Here is a 17,872-nt window from a genome sequence, read left to right as displayed (position 1 = left end):
GAGTAATATATTACTCTGGGACACTGCAGGTAACAGCTCACACACAAATATCACCAAGCAGTTGATACACAGTGATACCTGTAGGTCACAGCCCTTTCTCCCTCTCTTTAATAGATGCTGTACTCTAGACCTTTAACAAGCAAACTAAGATCACCACTTCCTGCACACATTAGCATGCAAACAGGGTAGGCTTTAAAAACACAAGCCTCAGATCTGTCATCAAATCCATTAAAAACAGACTCTAGACCGAAAGAAGCCATGAGAATTTTGCATATCTGTACTAACGCATCCTATTGTGATTGCATTAGGATCCACAATGGTTGTAACACTCCACTTCCCCAGCAAAGTTTAATTCACTCAACCTTTGTTTTTAGCTACATTAGCAAAATCTCTTAGCAGAATTATTTTATGCTGTTAGCCACTAAAACCATACCCAACAGTATTCCTTACCAGTACTGCCGTGTTGGCCACAGTAGTTACTGCAGTCTGTACCACAGCTTGCTGCTGCGGAACTACCTGTGCCTGAGCCTGCGGCTGAGGCTGGGCCTGTGCTTGCTGTACAGCTGGCTGCTGAGCTTGCTGCTGTCCAGCTTGTTGCTGCTGAGGTTGTGGGCCTGTCTGTTGCTGTGCCCTCTGCTGCTCAGCCAAAGCCTAGGAAATCAAAGTGTGAGCTTCACAGTCTTCAAAACAGTGCATGAAACAATTAGGATATATTAAAAAAAAAAGCTTTCATTCCTTTCATTCTAAGCATGTATTATATATGTGCATGCAGACTCAAATCTGACTGCACTGTAACTTTCTAACTCCAAGTTACATGGTCTAATTAATTTCAAACTACAAGCTGCACATTCATGGTCATATGGCTTAGAACATAACACAAAAGCAAGTGAATTTACCATCAACAAGCAAGGAAACGTATCTCCTTCTGAATAGTAAAAAGAAGGTTGGGGGAAATACAAAACAGGCAAGAATAAAACAGAGATGGAAGGGTTTGAGGTTTTTTAATGTATTTTTCAAAAAGGTGCTTGTAAATAAAAAATATGAACCTGACATACAGGCCCAGGGAAAGGTCCTGCCTTAAGACTAGATATTCAGACCCCACTATGCATACAACTTGCAGCTGCCCATGACACCTACTGTACCAGCAAACTTCTCCCAGACGTAAGTTTTCTCATGCTTCCTCTACCTCTTGTCTAGTTGTTTAATCACTGCACTCATACATACAGCTGACTGTACCTTTTTCTCTTTTGCAATACGTTCTGCTCGGAGGGATGCAACTTGAATTGGAGGAAGTGGTTTATCATAGTTGATTCCACTATAAACAATGATGATAAAACAAATCATGCAATATTTTAGAAATAAAAACTGAAAGTTACAAAATCCCATTTCTACTCAATTTGTAACTCCTTTAAGACAGAGTGCATACCTTTCTGCAAGCACAGATGCATGCTTTGGATTCTTCTGGAAAGGATTCATGCCAAGTCTGAAATTGAGCAAAACTGTATTACTGGAGACAGAAAAACCTTAAAAACAACATTTAATTTCACATGTTTTAGTAGATTACGCTGCAGTTTGGTGAAGTTTTACCACTAATGATGGCATTCCCATCAGTACTGGAGCTTGCATACAGATAAACATTTTAAGGAAGACTTACTGTAAGTATTAAGTGAATATAGTAAAAGTTACTGTAGAAATATACACAGAACACAATGTGCTACTAAACAACACCAACATCAGAATGTTTGCAATTCAGGCAAATTGAAATAGTTTATATATTTTACATAAGCTATAAAACTATGGTTTTATAGCTTATAAAGTGGATTTAAAAAAGAAGATCACAAGCGTGTGCCTTTTTGCTCTTAATTGCATAAAAGAAATTAATGTCATGAGTAAAAGTTAACCCAGACCCACAAAATACAATGGTGTTTCAATGACACAAGGTCAGGATGCAAAGGAAGAGCTCCAAGAGTAGAGAAAAAAAATAGTAGTTTGAAACATAATGTGAAATTACTGCTGGTTGCAGGAGCAATTCAAACCACAGTATCTTGCAGATCTGTGGAGACAGAGTTTGGATGATCCCAGTTAAACTTACAGAGGTTTGATAGGTGGACTTCTTTTTCCTGCAATCATTTTCATCATCTCAAAATGATTAGTATAAAGTTGCGTGTGGGTGGCACCCTCATCTTGAGCATATATCTGATTGGTGCGAAGGGGGCGACTGTTTTTAGTCTAAAAACGAAAACAAACCAACTTTTAATTGAGAACACACCCACACTGTATTTTGTCTATGTATAAACACATGGTGCGCTTGTAGATTATTTAAAAACGTACTCCAACATATCTATCACAGACTGGTTTCTGCCTCGTGTCACTGATAACTTACTGTTACACAAAACTCTATGGGAAATATATAAAGAAAAAGCAAAATAAGGAGCAGTTCTCACGGTCACACTGGCATCAGCACTTGGGGACATACAAAATGGCAAACTCTAATTTGAAAAAGAATCTTTGCTTTAGTTTAGATTTTGCAAATTTAATTCAGTACCCAAACCAAGAGCCCATTAGTTTATAGTTATGCATAGCGCACACATAGTGTAATAAAACCATCACTGCACTGCTCTCCTAACAAAGCTATGTTAACATCCAGCACACCATGCCATTCTAGTATTTGGCTTCTCCTAAGCAGCAACTGCCAGTCAAGGACAAACCTGCTTATTAGTCTGAGAATGGGACTACGGTCAGAAGTTCTAGACTCTACACCCAGTTCTGTCATTAAATTGCTGTATAGTTTGGAAGAAGTTGCATATAATCGAGAATTTATTTTTGCTTCTGTAGCATATTATCATCCCCATTTACAAAGAGGTGCTTCAAGCATTAAATTCACTATGTACTATGTAATCCACTTAGATCCTAGTATGAAGTACCTTCTTACAGATCTTAAGTATCATCATAATCAGAATAAGTTACATGGTGCTTGTTAGGTGGAAAAATACCCACTACAGTTTAAGTGAAATCACAAACTTCTTGCATGACTTAAAATTTAGCTATCAAATCCAAAAGCTGACGTCTGGTGTCAATCCACTGTATCCACAAAAAAAAAAGGAAAAATAAATTTGGAATTTTAATTGATGTTTCAGAACTCAAGTAACACTCAACATGGATCTCATATGAATTATCTGCCCACCTCCATTGTTGCTAAATACCACAGTGTCTAGATTTGATTTTGAAAGAATACCAATGCACACCTTATAAATACTTTTTGTCTTCTTTTTAGGATTAGCTTCGTACATTAGCTGTAAAATAAGAAGGAAAGTTAGATGATCTTTTGTGGAAGATTTTGTTCAGGTGCTTTTTCTTTTCAAAGAAATCACATAAAATAAGTGGAAATCCTGATGAGGATAATTTTATAAAACTTTTAAAAGTTATTTATTTACACTGTTGAAACATTTAACAAAAACAAAAGTTTACAGAGATAAGGAAAAAGCTCTACAAACTTAGGTAAAAAAGACGCATAATTTCTACGTAAACTCACCTTTCCTTCTTCCCTTGGAATAATGACATTTTCGTATCTGTTTCGGCATTGTTTTGGTGAGCGATAGACTCTGCTGCATGAGTTAACAACATCACTAACAAGGTCCCAATTGGGAGTGTGTGCTGGTGATACAACGGCAAGATTTAAAGGAAGCTCCAGTAGCTGCTTCACTGCCTAGAAGAGATAAAGGCATAAAAACTGCAGATAATAAATCATTCCAACCTTCCAAACCTATCCCTATCTGCATGCATCCATACATTACTAGAATGATACAGACAGCTTGCCCCTCAGGTTGTGGGTTCATCTATGCTCACAGAGAATAAGTAAGCAGTTATGCAGACTAATGCGCAACAGAACCCTTGGAGATTGGTATAAGAGGGGCATACTGCCATTCGGTGTTGCTCAAATGTGGGCAGAACTTTAGCTGCATTATTCAATGTCCAACCACCACAACTGATCTGAGGCATTACAGGAAACAGCCCCTAGAACAAAAGCAGGGCATGCACTATGTAGTTGAATGTTTAATTTATCCTTAAAGGAACACAAGTGATACACAATTCGCTTCAAATTCTGATAGCAAAATGCCAAACTAACCATCACGAATTAGAAATGACCTTCAACAGGTGATGTACAGAAAGAGCCATTTCTGAAATTAGAAACTAAAATATGATATGCAATAACAGCAAGAAATTGCAGGTATCGTCTAACCTGCAGAAGTGCCCAGTCTTCACTGATCAACCACTCAGGATTATCCTGTCCAGCCTCAGCAGCTGGTTTGACAAGAGTCGGCAAAGGCTTTGCAAACTGTGTCTGTTGTTTCAACAAGATGTTTTTCTTCTGCTCTTTGCCCTCTCGTCGCATTTTCAACATTCCTGGAGTTGCTCGGTCAAAAAGTGAACGAGGAGGAATAACTGTCTCTCCATGACGTTGCTTCTTCTTCCTACCTGCAGCTACAACAAAAAAAAAAGACATTTTTAGTAAATGGTTACTACCTTTCTTTGATTTTTCTGCTACTTATAACAACAAACTGCTTCTCCTTAAACTATCTAAAAGTGTATAGAGTATCTTGCACTGCCTCTTAAAAGCACACTGTCTGTAACAAAACATAACACGGCCAGAGCCTTTGTAAACCAATACCAAATTTGTCCTAATTCACACAGCAGAGTGTCTGTTCTTTAAAATTGTCCTTTCTGAAGTAAAAATATCCACATGTCAAAATAGCAAGACACACTATAAGAACTGGGGTTTCCTGTGATTAAATTGATTTAAGACCACCATGAGACAGGAATTTTTCTCTCTTCAAATCTGCCCATTTTTCTTTTTTCAAGGCTACGTATAGTCGCAAGCAAAAAACCATGATTTCTTGACTTTTACCAATAGACCTCATAACAGTTTTGAAAAAAATATTTACCAGATGGATCTGTTTTGTGTCGTTTACGTTCCTTCCTGACATACACTGGTGGCAACTTTGATTCTGGAATTGGGGTGGTATCATACATCAGGCACATAACAGAATCAATATAGATATCATTGTCATCTTGAGGTGGAGTGGGGGGAGTCCAAAGCTACACAGAAAGTAATTTGTAGTTAGTGCAACGTATTAGCTAATCATAGAATCGAAGAACGGTAAGGTTAGAAGGGACCTCTGGAGGTCACCTAGTCCAACCCTCAGCATAGCCCATACGGGGACTGAACCCATGACCTTGGCATTAGCAGCACCACGCTCTAACCAACTGAGCTAAACCTGCCCCCAAAACATCGATCTTTATTTCTCAAAAAATAAAAAGCTTATTTTGACTGCCCAATGTTACTTTTACGTACTGGCATTATTTCGGTTTGTCCATCTGGACCTTCATAGACATATTCCTACAAAACAAAAATAGAATACAATTCGAATGAACCAACTGAACCCTGAAGGAAAAGGTATTCTGATTAACCAAGAAGAAATACAAAAATGATCAGGAGTTACTTTGTTGTATGCATCCTCCCGAGTGTAGGTGAGGAGTTCCTCATCATCCTCCCAAAGCATTTTTTGCTCCTTTTCCTTTAACACTTTCATATGCTGAACTTCCCATGCTTTCTTTGCAGCTTTCAATTCCACCTAGGTGAAAAGCCAAGGTCGTTATCAACTTTATGCAGTAATAGCCATTGGATTAAATGCTGTCGATTTGTATTTTTATGGATAAATTCCTTAAACTTTGACATTTTCAAGCACAGAAAACTTAAAGTAACTTCTTAACAGATGCCTTTCCTCATCATTTAATAATAGATTTTTTTCATCTCTGTGGGGTTCTTTAAACCTTCAAAATAATATAAACTCAGAATTTGAGTTAAACAACAGGCAACCTCAACATAACCACACAAATGGATACCTGTGCTTAACTTTATTCAAATGAGCAGCCTCACTGAAATTAACGAATTTTCTCCCTGCTGTCAATTAAGTACAACAAATATTTGTTGAGTTATGCTGAATAATGTTATTTCTATTTTATAAATAAGAATTAAGAACACGTATCTCCTTAAAACATGTGAATTATAAGCAGATAAGTTCCCTGTAAGGCATTCTGGCACTAAGTAAGTATACTGAGTTAGTTAAGTACACTCGGAAGTGCCTACAATATACCCAATGTCGTTAGAGAAACTTCTACTTCACACTCAAAATATAACTCTGCTAGTGCTTACTGTGATAGAAAAACACAGAACAGAGAGGTTTGTTATTTTACCTCATTCAACCTTGGCCCATTCTCATCAACAGAAACATGGAAGAGTTCTAAATAATTCAAAGCATACTTCTCAATTGGAGTAAGCTGAGAGAACACATTAAAGGAAAACAAGTTAGTATTGCAGATAAAAAGAAAAAAAAATAACTGAAAGAGAGTGCTTTAAAACTCTCCTTGAAACTAATCTCCCTTTCTAACGGCTTAACAACTTAAGTCAATAGGAGATTTCTCATCATTTTATTCAGAGTATCAAATCCATAGAAAATGAAGCTTCTTTAAGGCAAGACTGCAAAGAAATTGAGATATTTGAACTAAACATTACTTTTTAGCCAAGTATTCATGGAAAGGCATGGTACCTGATCCACAACAGCAACTAATTCCTGCAACTGTGAGGACTCTTCACTGTATTTTGTCTCGCAGAGCTCTGAGATTAAAGGTTCAATGCTTGACTCAGGTCCTATTTCTTGTACCTGATCGTTTGACTCTTCATCCTCTTGTTCAATACTGTTGAGGGCCTTTCAAAAACATAATGAAAACTCCAAAAAATGTGGAAATAAATCCCATGAGACGTTCACTAAACTCCAACATAAATGTCTGCAATAAATCTCTGCTGAGGCAGTCCCCAGGAAAGTATACTTAGTGACAAACAGTCCCCAAGAAAGTATACTATTCAACAATATGCTTTTGTAATTTTTTACAAGAAAAAATTTAAAAAAAAATCAAACTGACAGAAAACATTGATAAAATTTACACAAGTAAAAAAAATAAGGGAGCTGTTTAATGAAAATTTCACACTGCTGTATCTTCTCCCTTCCTCACTAATGTATGTGTTGATTAATTACCTCTATGAATGGTCTTGCAACTTTAGGTGAAATGTTTTCTGCTGGAGATGGCTCTTGAGAAAGTACTACAAATTCTTCTGCTTTCACTCTAAATCCAGAATCCTCCATAGGAGAATGAACCTCAAACAACTCCTGAATTGTTTGCTAGGTAATTAGAACAAGAAAAGAGAATTATGTTCAGTTTTCAGGACTACCCTGTTTTTGTTTTTATTTTACCTAAATAAATTTAGGTTCAAAGGAACTAATAAACCGTATAATGACTAAAGAAAAAATAATTATATCTGGAAAATTGTCCACTGTCTGTTCTGTAATCTTCTCTTGTAGGACTACACAGAATAGAATATAGAATAAAGTGTTAACAGATGCTTTACCCTCTGGCACTGCCATATCGGCAATGGCAGATGAGGATGGTCTAACTTCATCAGTGCAGTCACGATCATCTGCACCATTACACCAGCAATGTGGAGCCTAGCTCACTAAACTTTGTATTTCACATTTTTGAAGTTGTTAAAACTTTTATCCTTGCAAGCTCTGCAGAATTTTGTAGTCAGACAGAAGTCAGAATACATTAAGTCACAAGGATGATGCCTGTACATCACTGTGCAAATAACAGTGATAACAGTGACTATCAGCAGATAGTGCCATATTCTCTCAAATACTATCTAAAACCTAAAGCAATCATGAAATCTAATATGCTTATCTATCAAATTCTAGTCCAAATGCATTTCTAGTAAATGTTTATTAAACACTCTTACACAGATGCTTGAGCATGTTTTGAGTACTAACTTACCTGTGTTAAAAAGGCCATTGAATAGTCATTTCCCTGAGCAGCTACTTCTCTGATCAAATCCTTTGTGCCATTTTTCAAAAGCTTCTCTTCTACAGAATTACCACTGACAAGCCTAAAAAAAATTAGAAAACTTGATAAGCTATTTTGAAAATCACCTTCAGAAATCGAAAGAGAAATTGCCCTCAGAGAATAACATTGAATTTTTAAAATGGGTGGTGTGGGGGTTGAGGGATTTGTTAGTTTTTTTTTTTTTTTTTTTACTTCTGGTATAGGTAGAAAAAAATCCTCCACATACTACCAGCTCCACTTTAAAGAACTAACCTTACATTAAAGTATATTAAGGAAAATTCATTGATCTGTAAGCATCACCTGTATATATGGATGTCTTTACATCTCCCAATTCTGTCACACCACTCCTGAGCCTTTGCATCCATCACTGGGTTTAGATCATTGTCATAGAACACAACAGTGTCTGCCTCAACAAGGTTGACTCCAGTAGAACGACTGTGAGAGGAAAGGATGGCACAGAAAATGCGCTTGTCTCTGTTGAAACTTTTCATCAGCTCCTATATAAAGACAATAAAAGTAGGCAGTAAATAAAACCATACATCAAAATAAATTCATCATAGCCTAATAAAAAGAAGAAAAAAGAAAGAGTATTTCAAAATGGGTAAGAAAAAAGGCATGTAGTATATAAAAGCCTAGAGAGCACTTAATGCTGTTTGTGGACAACTGTTAGTGCAAACTTACCTGCCGTTGTTCATGGTTAGCATATTCATCAATCCTCACAAACGTGAGGAAATGGAAATTCAGGAATAATTCCAGTATGTCCAACATCAAAATCATCTGTGACAAAATCAGCACACGGCGCCCTTCAGATTTCAACTTTTGAAGCAAGATAGCAAGAGCTTCTAATTTTCCTGCATTTTAAAAAAGAAAAATAATAAAGGTTACCCACTACAAGACAGCAAATGATCAAAATATTACCACCAAAAGTCCTGCTTTACCTGAGTCATACTGCACCAGTCGGAGGTCAGGGAACTGTAGCAAGTGTGGAGTTGTAATTTGTTGCAGCTGGTGCAAGTGTGGAGCTGCCTTCTGCTTAAGGTTGTGCTTAAGGATTTTCAACCTGTGACTGTATGAAGGGGGAGGATTTGCTACATACAAACATGGGGGAGCAGCAACTGCAGCTGGCAATACAAAGAGAGCCCTGTGAAAAGCATAAAGTAAACATCAGGTTAAGAAACAACATACAAAATGATCATGTCTGGCAATAATCTTCAGCACATCAACGTGGTAACTTCACTGTCCTGTCTACACACCCTAGATAGTCTTTGTTAATGTCATAAGCAAGCTGCTATGTATCTTCAAAGTGTTGGTATTTTTTCTCTCTTTGTTTTCTATCAGCTTCGATGATAGTTTCTGTTAAGCCGTTTGCATTGTGATCACTGTATTCAGTGACTAGACCACAAACACAAAAACAACCATCATACTAGACTTACTAAAAACAATTCAAAGAAAGTTCTTCTACTTGCACTGTATACTCCCAAGGCACTGCAGTGATTTGCTCTACACACAACCTATAACCTATTACATGTCAGCTTTAGCTGAACTAACCGCTGCCTAAATCTCTGTGCCTTAAGTCTTGTTGGTTGGATCCAAGCCTTCACAGGTATCTAATCAAAAGTAAATTCAAAGCCTGAAGATATAAGCTGAAGTACGATCAGCTGAATTTGGACTTGAATTTAGAAATGAGGCACTGAGCATTGCTATTATAAAGATCCTAAAATTAAAAAAGAATTGTTATTTTAATGTTCATATTGCATATCATTTATTGTTAAATAAATCAATCTAAAACAAAAAAGCTAATGAACAGGAATAAGGCTTTTGGGCTGTTTAGAAGAGTTATTTAGGAAGTAACTAAATGTGGTAAAGGACTATGAGGCAGTCCCACATTACCTGTTAACAACATCCTTTAAAGATTCTTGTTGCTGAACCGAAGTCAGGATCAGCTCTTGCAATGGATCACCCGGACCTCTGGAGGCACTTGAAGAAAGGCAACAGTTCACAAAGCCAGCCCACCTCCAGCTGTTATCTTCACAGGAACACAGCTGAGGCAGCTTTCTTTCACCAGTCAAAGAACAAACACTCAACAAGTCTCTGCCATACACTGGTGCTTTTGAACAACGGCGTTCATTGCCAGAGAATATTCTGTCCAGACGTTCCTTCAGAAGCCGGTTCTTTTCTTCATATGTTTCCTTTGCCAAAAAAAGTTTAAAAAAATATATTTGCTGCTTAAAATGATCACTTAGGAGTTTGAATTTCTTCAGAATGAAGCTATCAGGGTGAGAGTAATGTGTGTTTTATATCACCACCATCCATGCTAGATCGTAACAACTATTTGGATCCCTACACAAGATACATTTTGAATAAAATTTTAAGATCACATTTAAGTCCAATGTATATTAAAAGATCAATTCTATTTTATCATCGTATCAGTTTTATTAATGTATATTTTCATAGTTTTGCAAAAAGAAAATTCATCATTTATATTTGGGGCATTTTGAATAATACAATAGTATTGATAAGGTACAATGCAATTTAATATATACTTGATATATACATTTTCCCAATGTTTTATGGGTTTATCAAGTAACTTTTTTTAAAAAAGTCATTAAGATTAGAAATACATAAAATTTTCCCCAATTGCCTCTGTGTTAGAAACAAAGAAAATCTGATGATTCCCTTATTCATGCATTACTACATAATTATGATATAGCCTAGTTATAAAATCCTATCTGTCATCACAACACAAGCACTCTGTTGGCTGCTTTGGAGTTTACATACCAAAATTTAATTTAAGTATGGATTATAAATGAAAATGTATCAAATGTCAATCTGCAACACGTGACAAAATTTAGTTTTACTTATCCTATAATCATTAAAGCTACTAATTAATTCCAACTTTGTGAGTTATAGCTTCCAGCTATCACGTGGACTTATCAGTCCTGAAAAGCTGTGTTTACACAGAAAAATGAAGTGAAGTACCTGTGATTGACCATGTGTCGGGACTGGTTTTAACGCTGCTCCCATGTCACCAGTTGACAAATTAGTAACTGCAGGTCTACCTGGAATACAAACTGAGAATAAACCTAGTATTTATATATTTTTGAAGATTGTTTTCATTTATTGTTTTTAATAAGTAGCCATTTCACAGCTACACTAAGTTATCAGTGCAGACAAACATTCAGTCTAAATGGCCTTTAGGTATTGCAAATTTGTACTTAGCTAGTTAGCCAGACAGCTAACAGAATATGAATATTATGAGAACATTTCACACAAGTAAACTATTCTAAACTACAGTAACACCCTTCACGCAGAGGCTGACAACAGACACTGTGTAGCAGTTACTTTCCTGATGATATATATTGGTTTCTATCTCAGCCAGAACACACTGCTCGTCAATACTGGTTATTTCTTATAGAAAAGCAGCACAACCTTCTACTACTCAGTTTGAAACTGTACTTAGTAGTGAATCAATATTATGACAAAGAATTGCATTCAAGTTAACTAGCAGACACTAGACCTTACATTAACAATAACAGACTTTGAGAAGCAAGGAAAGAGCTTTGCCTTTCCAAATTTTTATTACAGACAAGCTACATGTGAGTTCAGCAATTATTATTTCCAATCACTCATAGCATATTTGGCATTTTAACTAAAATTCAGTAAATATTTTCAATAAGCTTTATATCTTCCTTTAAGGTGAATGGCAATTTTTTTTTTCATTTCTCTCTTGAAAACAGCATTTTTGCTACTCTTGCTTTTTAATGAAGCACTCTTTTTACCACTGTTGAAGTAATAAGATGCATGGGTTTGTTTTTGTAGAAGTCTTACATTCTGAGTTATCAATTCTTGTGGTAAACTGTAGCCATATTACAAGTACCTGTAATGTTACTGGAACTGGGGGACAAAACATTAAGCCATGGATCTTCCAAACTATTACAGAAATTATTTACCATCCCGCAACTGTAAGGCTGTTGAAGTTTCCTCTCCCTTTTTATGATATGATGTTTACTCTTCAGAAAGTCAAATATGAACTTCAAGGGCACATTAATACATCAAAAGGAGCAGCAACAGGATGTTTTGAGGGACTGGTTTGTATCCAGAAACAATTGCAGCAGATGGCCGTTTCCAGTGAACAAAATCCTGGCATTGCATTTGTTATCATTTAGCAATCTGTTGTTCTGCTATAAACGCATCCTAGATAGCAATATCTCTACTGTTTTTTGATCAACAACTTGGTTGTGTTTTTTAAGCAAGGAACTGCACACATTTGCAGTAAGGGACCAACCAGCTCAAGCAGTATTTATAGAGGGAAAGGGAAAACAGCAGCTTGACTAGACAGAGAAGCAAAGAAAATTAGATAATCGCAAAATCAATGCAGAAAAACAGAGAAAATTCTTGGACATTCCTCATCAGTATAAAAAAATAAACACCTTGATCTTTCTTTGAAAGAACTAACAAAATATTTCAAACTTACTTCTTCCCATAAACATCTGACCTAAGACAGAACTAGTAAAGAGAAATTCTGAATAATTAATAAGGCTTCAAGTTCTCAGGTTTGGACTAAAAATTTATCCAGAACTCCAATACCGACTAATCACAAATCACTAGCCAGAAGGAATGAGACTTCTCTCACAGTATACCTGCTTCTGAACCCAACTTTCAGAATTGCTATCTGTAACAATTCGGAATATACATCAATGTGTGTAGTAGTTAAACATGTAAACAGAGACATTTATTCAGGCTAGAAACCTACCTTGCTGTGTCACTGTCGTGGAAGTTGTCACCCCTCCTTGATGCTGGTTTCCTAAAGCATTCAGAGCATTCTGAACAGTTCCAGCTTGGGAGACTGTCTGCATGACAACTGGACCCTGAGGTCTCAAGTACTGCTGACCTGGTGCTGAAACAATTTGAAGAACACTTCCTGCAATGGAGGAGTTAAAAAACAACAAAATTAGACTAGGTAGAGCAGAAAAGAATCAACAGTGTTCCCCAGCAAAAGATACTACTGAAACCTGATCCAAAGTAACCGAACACAGATTACCACTCACACAACGCAAAAGACAACAAGGAACCTAGGTAGCTGTTCTACCAATAGATCATTACTTCTCCAAACTACGTTAAATTTTCTTAGATGAGTTCATTATACCAATCTGACTTAAAGTTTCATAATCTCTGACAGGAGGAAAATGTTAAAGTCTTCATAGTTCAGAGGAGTTTCACCTCATTGGATATCATTCTAATTCTAGATATTTTAAAAGGAATTTGAACAAAATCGAATCAACACAAAAATCCTCACTTAATGTTCTGTCTGTTTACTTTGTTGGCCAAAACTGAAGCTGCTCCTTCCACAGAAAGTCAAGTTTTTCCAAGTTCTTTTGAACCTGGCAACACACGTAACACCAAGGTGGTAATTTGAGAGCAAAAAATACTGTAGGTGGAGCATCCAGGTGACCAACAGGTAAGAGCTGGATCAAAATACAGAGGTATACTGATCTAACAGCATTATTTTTAACACTTCAGAACAACTTAAGAATGTCCTCAGTTTTGTCTATTTCTGCTCATAAAGTAGTTTATCTAAAATAATGCCTCAGTTTATTTTAACTGTATGGCATACATGTGGGTGCATATTCAATAATAAAATACTGAAATACAATATACAAAAATAAAGTAACTGTATCTTTCATGCACTTGACATGCATTTATTTTTCAAGTGAGAGCTGCCTCCTTATAGCTGTCTCACACAGAAAACAAAGCAGAACATTACAAGCAGAGAGGAAAAAAAAGTTGCCTCAACAGTACCAAAACCTGAGCATTCTAAGCACTGGAAAACTCCCTGTTTTGAATTAAGTACCTTGTAACTGCAGGGGCTGCCCTGCAGTGAGCTGGCGAAGTTGGCTGTGTGACAAGGTAAACTTGTTGCCTTGAAACTGCAGTGTTACAGGGGTCTCTGGCTGAGCGATTCTGCCTTGCGCTCCTGCTATAGAAGCCAGCTGGGCTATTTTTACTACCTCACCACCTGTTAAGGAGGGAAACAAGCATTAAAAACACAAAGAAGGGGGTGTTGTTCAGTACTCACAATTCTAAGTTTTGGTTAGTAAACTGGTGCGGAAGCGCCTTCCATGCATAATTACACTTAGTGCATCAAAAGTGTCATATAAAAGTTAAGCAGGTATTGTTTTCTGTATTTGTTGGACAAACTGGAAAAAAGCTGATTGTTTAAAAGCTAAGAACATCAACATTTTAGAAGTTATAACTTCACTTTCATTAGCAAGAAAAGGTTAAGAGCTACCTGAAAACTCATGTGACACTTTGTAACCGAACAAGTATAGACAGTAAAGTGATTTCCACTGCCTTTTCAAGAGCATCAAGGAAGGTGTAAGGAAGAGACAAAAATACTCACATATACAGCAATATAAATACACAATTTAAATAGTCTGAAGATTAAAATTTGCTGATGAAGCATGATTTATATTAAGCAATCTGCACTTAGACAAACCAAAAAGCTTTAAAGTGAAAAGGACCAAGCTTTTTCTGATTTAAATGCAGAAAGGTTAGAGGCATTTAATATTAACTATTACGATATTGAGAAAACAATGGCATGAAAATTTAGCTTTTGTAAAGGCAGTGCATTACCCCCAGAGATAAAATTAATACATCAGTGCTCAGTATTCTATATACATGCTAATAGGCAGTGCACATACAACCTTAAAGCAAAGCCTGATTGCTTTTCTCTGCCTAACAGTAGCAACTTTCCTCTCTGCGAGAGAGGCCTTTAGCAGATGGATTAGTGTTTAATATGAAAGGAATAATTAGGATAGAGCTAAAACATTTGGTCGGAAGGAAGTCTTGCCAGCAGAAGAAACATGCAGAAATAGGAGATTAAGTTGACACCACTAATGTATGTCCACAGCAATTCTATTGTTTCTTATCCAATTTTCGATTTTCCTTGGTCATAGCAACATAGTGAACAAGGCTAATCAGAAGAGTGAAAAAAAAACAACGATTCTGTACACATTTTAGGGTGCCTAGTAACTTAACCTCATTGTAGTAAAAAGGTGGGAGAAACCTTGAAAGGGGAGGCCACTTACTAGGCAACCGTGCCTGGGCCTGAGAGGTGAGTACCAGCCTCTGAGGCAGCACACTCTGTTGGATGGTGTGCGAGGGGGGCTGGGGCTGGGGCTGGCCCAGCTGGGAGGCCTGTGCAGTGGTCTGACCCCGCTGTTTCGCAGGATTGGCAGTGCTAGTTGCTGTGGTGAAGGTCGCTGCTGGCGGGTGTCTTGGAGCACTGGTGGAAGCCTGAGTTGTCTGAAACTGTGCTGCTGCAGCTGCAATCAATAAGGTTTGTTTGTGCAAGCTGTTAGAGGTTTTAACTCCACTGCTTTAAACAACCTGCATTAAAGAGAAACCTTCCAAGAGGATATTAAAATTGCTATAGGAATGGTTTTTCTGTACAGACTGGGATTTTTATCCACACCTACTACTCCATCCTATTTCTACAACATCATACATTTGGTAAGCATTGTCTAAAGGCTAAATAAAGACACAAAAGCACTGTAAATTCCCATGTTTGATAGAACATTACACACGATCTGTGTTTAAATACCAACTGTCCTATATTTATTCCCTACATTATCAGTTAAGTTACACAAAGCTTAGTCTTCCATTGTAATGGCAGATTAAACCGTACAAACTAGTGGAGAAATGTACCAGCAATTAGTCTGTTGGTATTTTAAAGCCATTAGTATTCTACATCATTAAGGTAGAGGGGGAAAAAAAAAGAGTTCTATTAACAGACTAACTTGTATCAGTGTATTTAGAGGTTTATGTAATCAGTATAGCACTAACTCTCTTACCCTGATTTGAAGAAACTGTAGCTATGGGTGATCTTCCTCGTACTTGTCCCTGCTGAGTTACTGTTGCTGTAGTCACTGTGCGTTGTACTTGCGTGCTTGGAAAAACTACTGTCCTGCCCTCAGGTTTCTGACCATATTGAACTGGTTGAAACAACCTGAAAAGAATAAAAGATTGTAATTTGGCTTTTAAAATTAAAATCTATCAGCAAGTGGAAAGTATAAACTTCTCCCTGGTAAAGTCTATAGCCTATCAATTCTAGTCCATCAATCAAAAATCTGTCAAAAATTTTTTTTAAAAGTATACACGTCAGGCTATCACAGTTATAACTTCATAAAACAAACCAGCCTACAGATTCACTGAATCTTTTAAGAACATCTGTATCAGAAAAATATAGTTGGCTTCACTCAAACTTCAAGAGCAGTCACAACACCTAAAAAAAAAAAAATCCTTGCAAAGCCTATATCCAAGAAATCAATGACCAAAAACAGAGGCTCTTTTAAGGCCTCCAAAGAACTTCTAGCTGATCATACCAGATGATAATCTCTTGCTGACAGATGGCTGATAACGTTGGCAAGACTCACTTTAGAAAACTTAACAGAATTTGCCAGAGTTCTTAACAGAATTAGAAAATGTCACAAAACCAGTTTGCTAAGCTCCAGAAAGAAAATGCTTACTGCAATGCATCAAGCTAAATACCAGAAGAATTTAAAATACTGCAAATGCCTGAAATGATCTATCCAGAAACCTAGAAAAAGAATAGGGCCCTCATATTGTTTCCAGAGAGATGTCAACATCCCTGCAATTCATCAGACAGCTATTTTTCATCAGAAAAACAGCTCCATGTTACTTCAAGATCACTGGTTCCGTAAGACAGAAATACTCTTAAAAATCTATAGTTATAAAACTTTATACATCTCTTATAACAGTGCAAGCACAGCTACTAGTTTTGATGAATCATTTCCAATATTGCAAAACATCATAAACTCAAAAAATATGAAAACAAAATCACCAGTTTTAACAAAAGCAAGACTATTATGAAATAATAAAATAAAAGCAAAAGTCTAAAGTTTTGTGTGAGATACAGAGAGATAAAGACAACTCTGTAGACATATCAACAGAATTAATTTTTCCTTCTTTAATTCTAGCTAAATGGAGGGCAGCTGTACATACCTGCTTGGTTTGAGCTTCACTGGGTTGGGCCTGGGTGGTGGTGGAGGGGAGCTGTAGATCTCTTCAATAAGTTTTCTAGTAACCTTTTGTTTTGGCAATGTTTGTGCTTCATAATGAGTCATTCTGTTTTCCTCTCCAATTAGATCAAAAAGAGACAGATCTGACTCCTACAAGCACAGTAAAATACCATTTATTATTGTATGTAATGATACGTACAGTTAAGTATGCTCCATGTTCTACGCTGAATTTACTTTCTGTATTTAGCAAAAAGTGTCTAAAAATTTTAGAAACACATCTTGGGCTGGTAGACCCATTTTAAGCATCAGAATAGGAGGGAACAGAATTGAAATCATTAGTCAGTCTTACAGAAATCAGTGCAAGTCATATTTTACAATTCTCCATATACCATGATTTCCAAAGAATCAAGTTGAACTCTTAAAATGGGTTTGTTGACTATGGTATTTGAATGTCAAACTAAAAAGCATTCCTATGCACTTGACAGTAGAAAAATAAGGAAGATGGCAGATAAGAACAGCTAAAAATATTGGCTCATCTGCTCCATTATCCCTCCTTCTTTTTAATTAAATTATTTCTTTTTGTTTGCCCTATAGAGGGGGGACATTTCTTTAATGACAGTACAAATAACAGTACTTCAAAAGGATTACCAGAAGTGTACTAATTAATTAACTAAAGTGTATTAAAAGGTCCTGCTCTCATTAGCTACCAAAAGCAGAACAAAAATTAATGAATCTGGTAAACATGCACTGTGCTACCCAGAGTGTTTTTGTGGTGTAGGAGCATGAGTATGATGCAAAGAAGCTGGTTTGTCTTCAACCACATAGTTAATGAGAAATTACTGACTACAAACTGCTTGAAAACCTCAAACTACTATAAA

At 36.6% G+C, this 17,872-nt stretch overlaps 1 protein-coding gene across 11 annotated transcripts in view; it reads right to left on the bottom strand.

The window, feature by feature from the left end:
- Positions 1-17,872, bottom strand: part of EP400 (E1A binding protein p400) — a 50,531-nt gene that overhangs the window by 9,836 nt on the left and 22,823 nt on the right. For 4 of the 11 annotated variants that reach the window (XM_062589772.1, XM_062589773.1, XM_062589776.1 and 1 more), the window contains 24 exons: positions 16,978-17,144; positions 15,807-15,961; positions 15,042-15,278; positions 13,805-13,969; positions 12,707-12,874; positions 10,933-11,024; positions 9,844-10,142; positions 8,892-9,094; positions 8,635-8,804; positions 8,254-8,450; positions 7,885-7,996; positions 7,095-7,238; positions 6,609-6,767; positions 6,256-6,339; positions 5,502-5,633; positions 5,354-5,398; positions 4,944-5,097; positions 4,241-4,482; positions 3,533-3,706; positions 3,246-3,293; positions 2,093-2,229; positions 1,427-1,483; positions 1,237-1,315; positions 451-651 (listed from right to left, as the gene is read on the bottom strand). In XM_062589772.1, the coding sequence (XP_062445756.1) occupies positions 451-651; positions 1,237-1,315; positions 1,427-1,483; positions 2,093-2,229; positions 3,246-3,293; positions 3,533-3,706; positions 4,241-4,482; positions 4,944-5,097; positions 5,354-5,398; positions 5,502-5,633; positions 6,256-6,339; positions 6,609-6,767; positions 7,095-7,238; positions 7,885-7,996; positions 8,254-8,450; positions 8,635-8,804; positions 8,892-9,094; positions 9,844-10,142; positions 10,933-11,024; positions 12,707-12,874; positions 13,805-13,969; positions 15,042-15,278; positions 15,807-15,961; positions 16,978-17,144 (3,621 nt within the window). The remainder of the gene's footprint in view (positions 1-450; positions 652-1,236; positions 1,316-1,426; positions 1,484-2,092; positions 2,230-3,245; positions 3,294-3,532; positions 3,707-4,240; positions 4,483-4,943; positions 5,098-5,353; positions 5,399-5,501; positions 5,634-6,255; positions 6,340-6,608; positions 6,768-7,094; positions 7,239-7,884; positions 7,997-8,253; positions 8,451-8,634; positions 8,805-8,891; positions 9,095-9,843; positions 10,143-10,932; positions 11,025-12,706; positions 12,875-13,804; positions 13,970-15,041; positions 15,279-15,806; positions 15,962-16,977; positions 17,145-17,872) is intronic. The other 7 variants (XM_062589777.1, XM_062589781.1, XM_062589783.1 and 4 more) reach the window with 4 other exon arrangements.

Source organism: Rhea pennata, chromosome 17 (assembly GCF_028389875.1).
Source record: "Rhea pennata isolate bPtePen1 chromosome 17, bPtePen1.pri, whole genome shotgun sequence".
Taxonomy (NCBI): Eukaryota; Metazoa; Chordata; class Aves; order Rheiformes; family Rheidae; genus Rhea; species Rhea pennata.
Note: the sequence above shows the minus strand (reverse complement) of the source record. Positions and strands in the feature narration are given on the sequence as shown.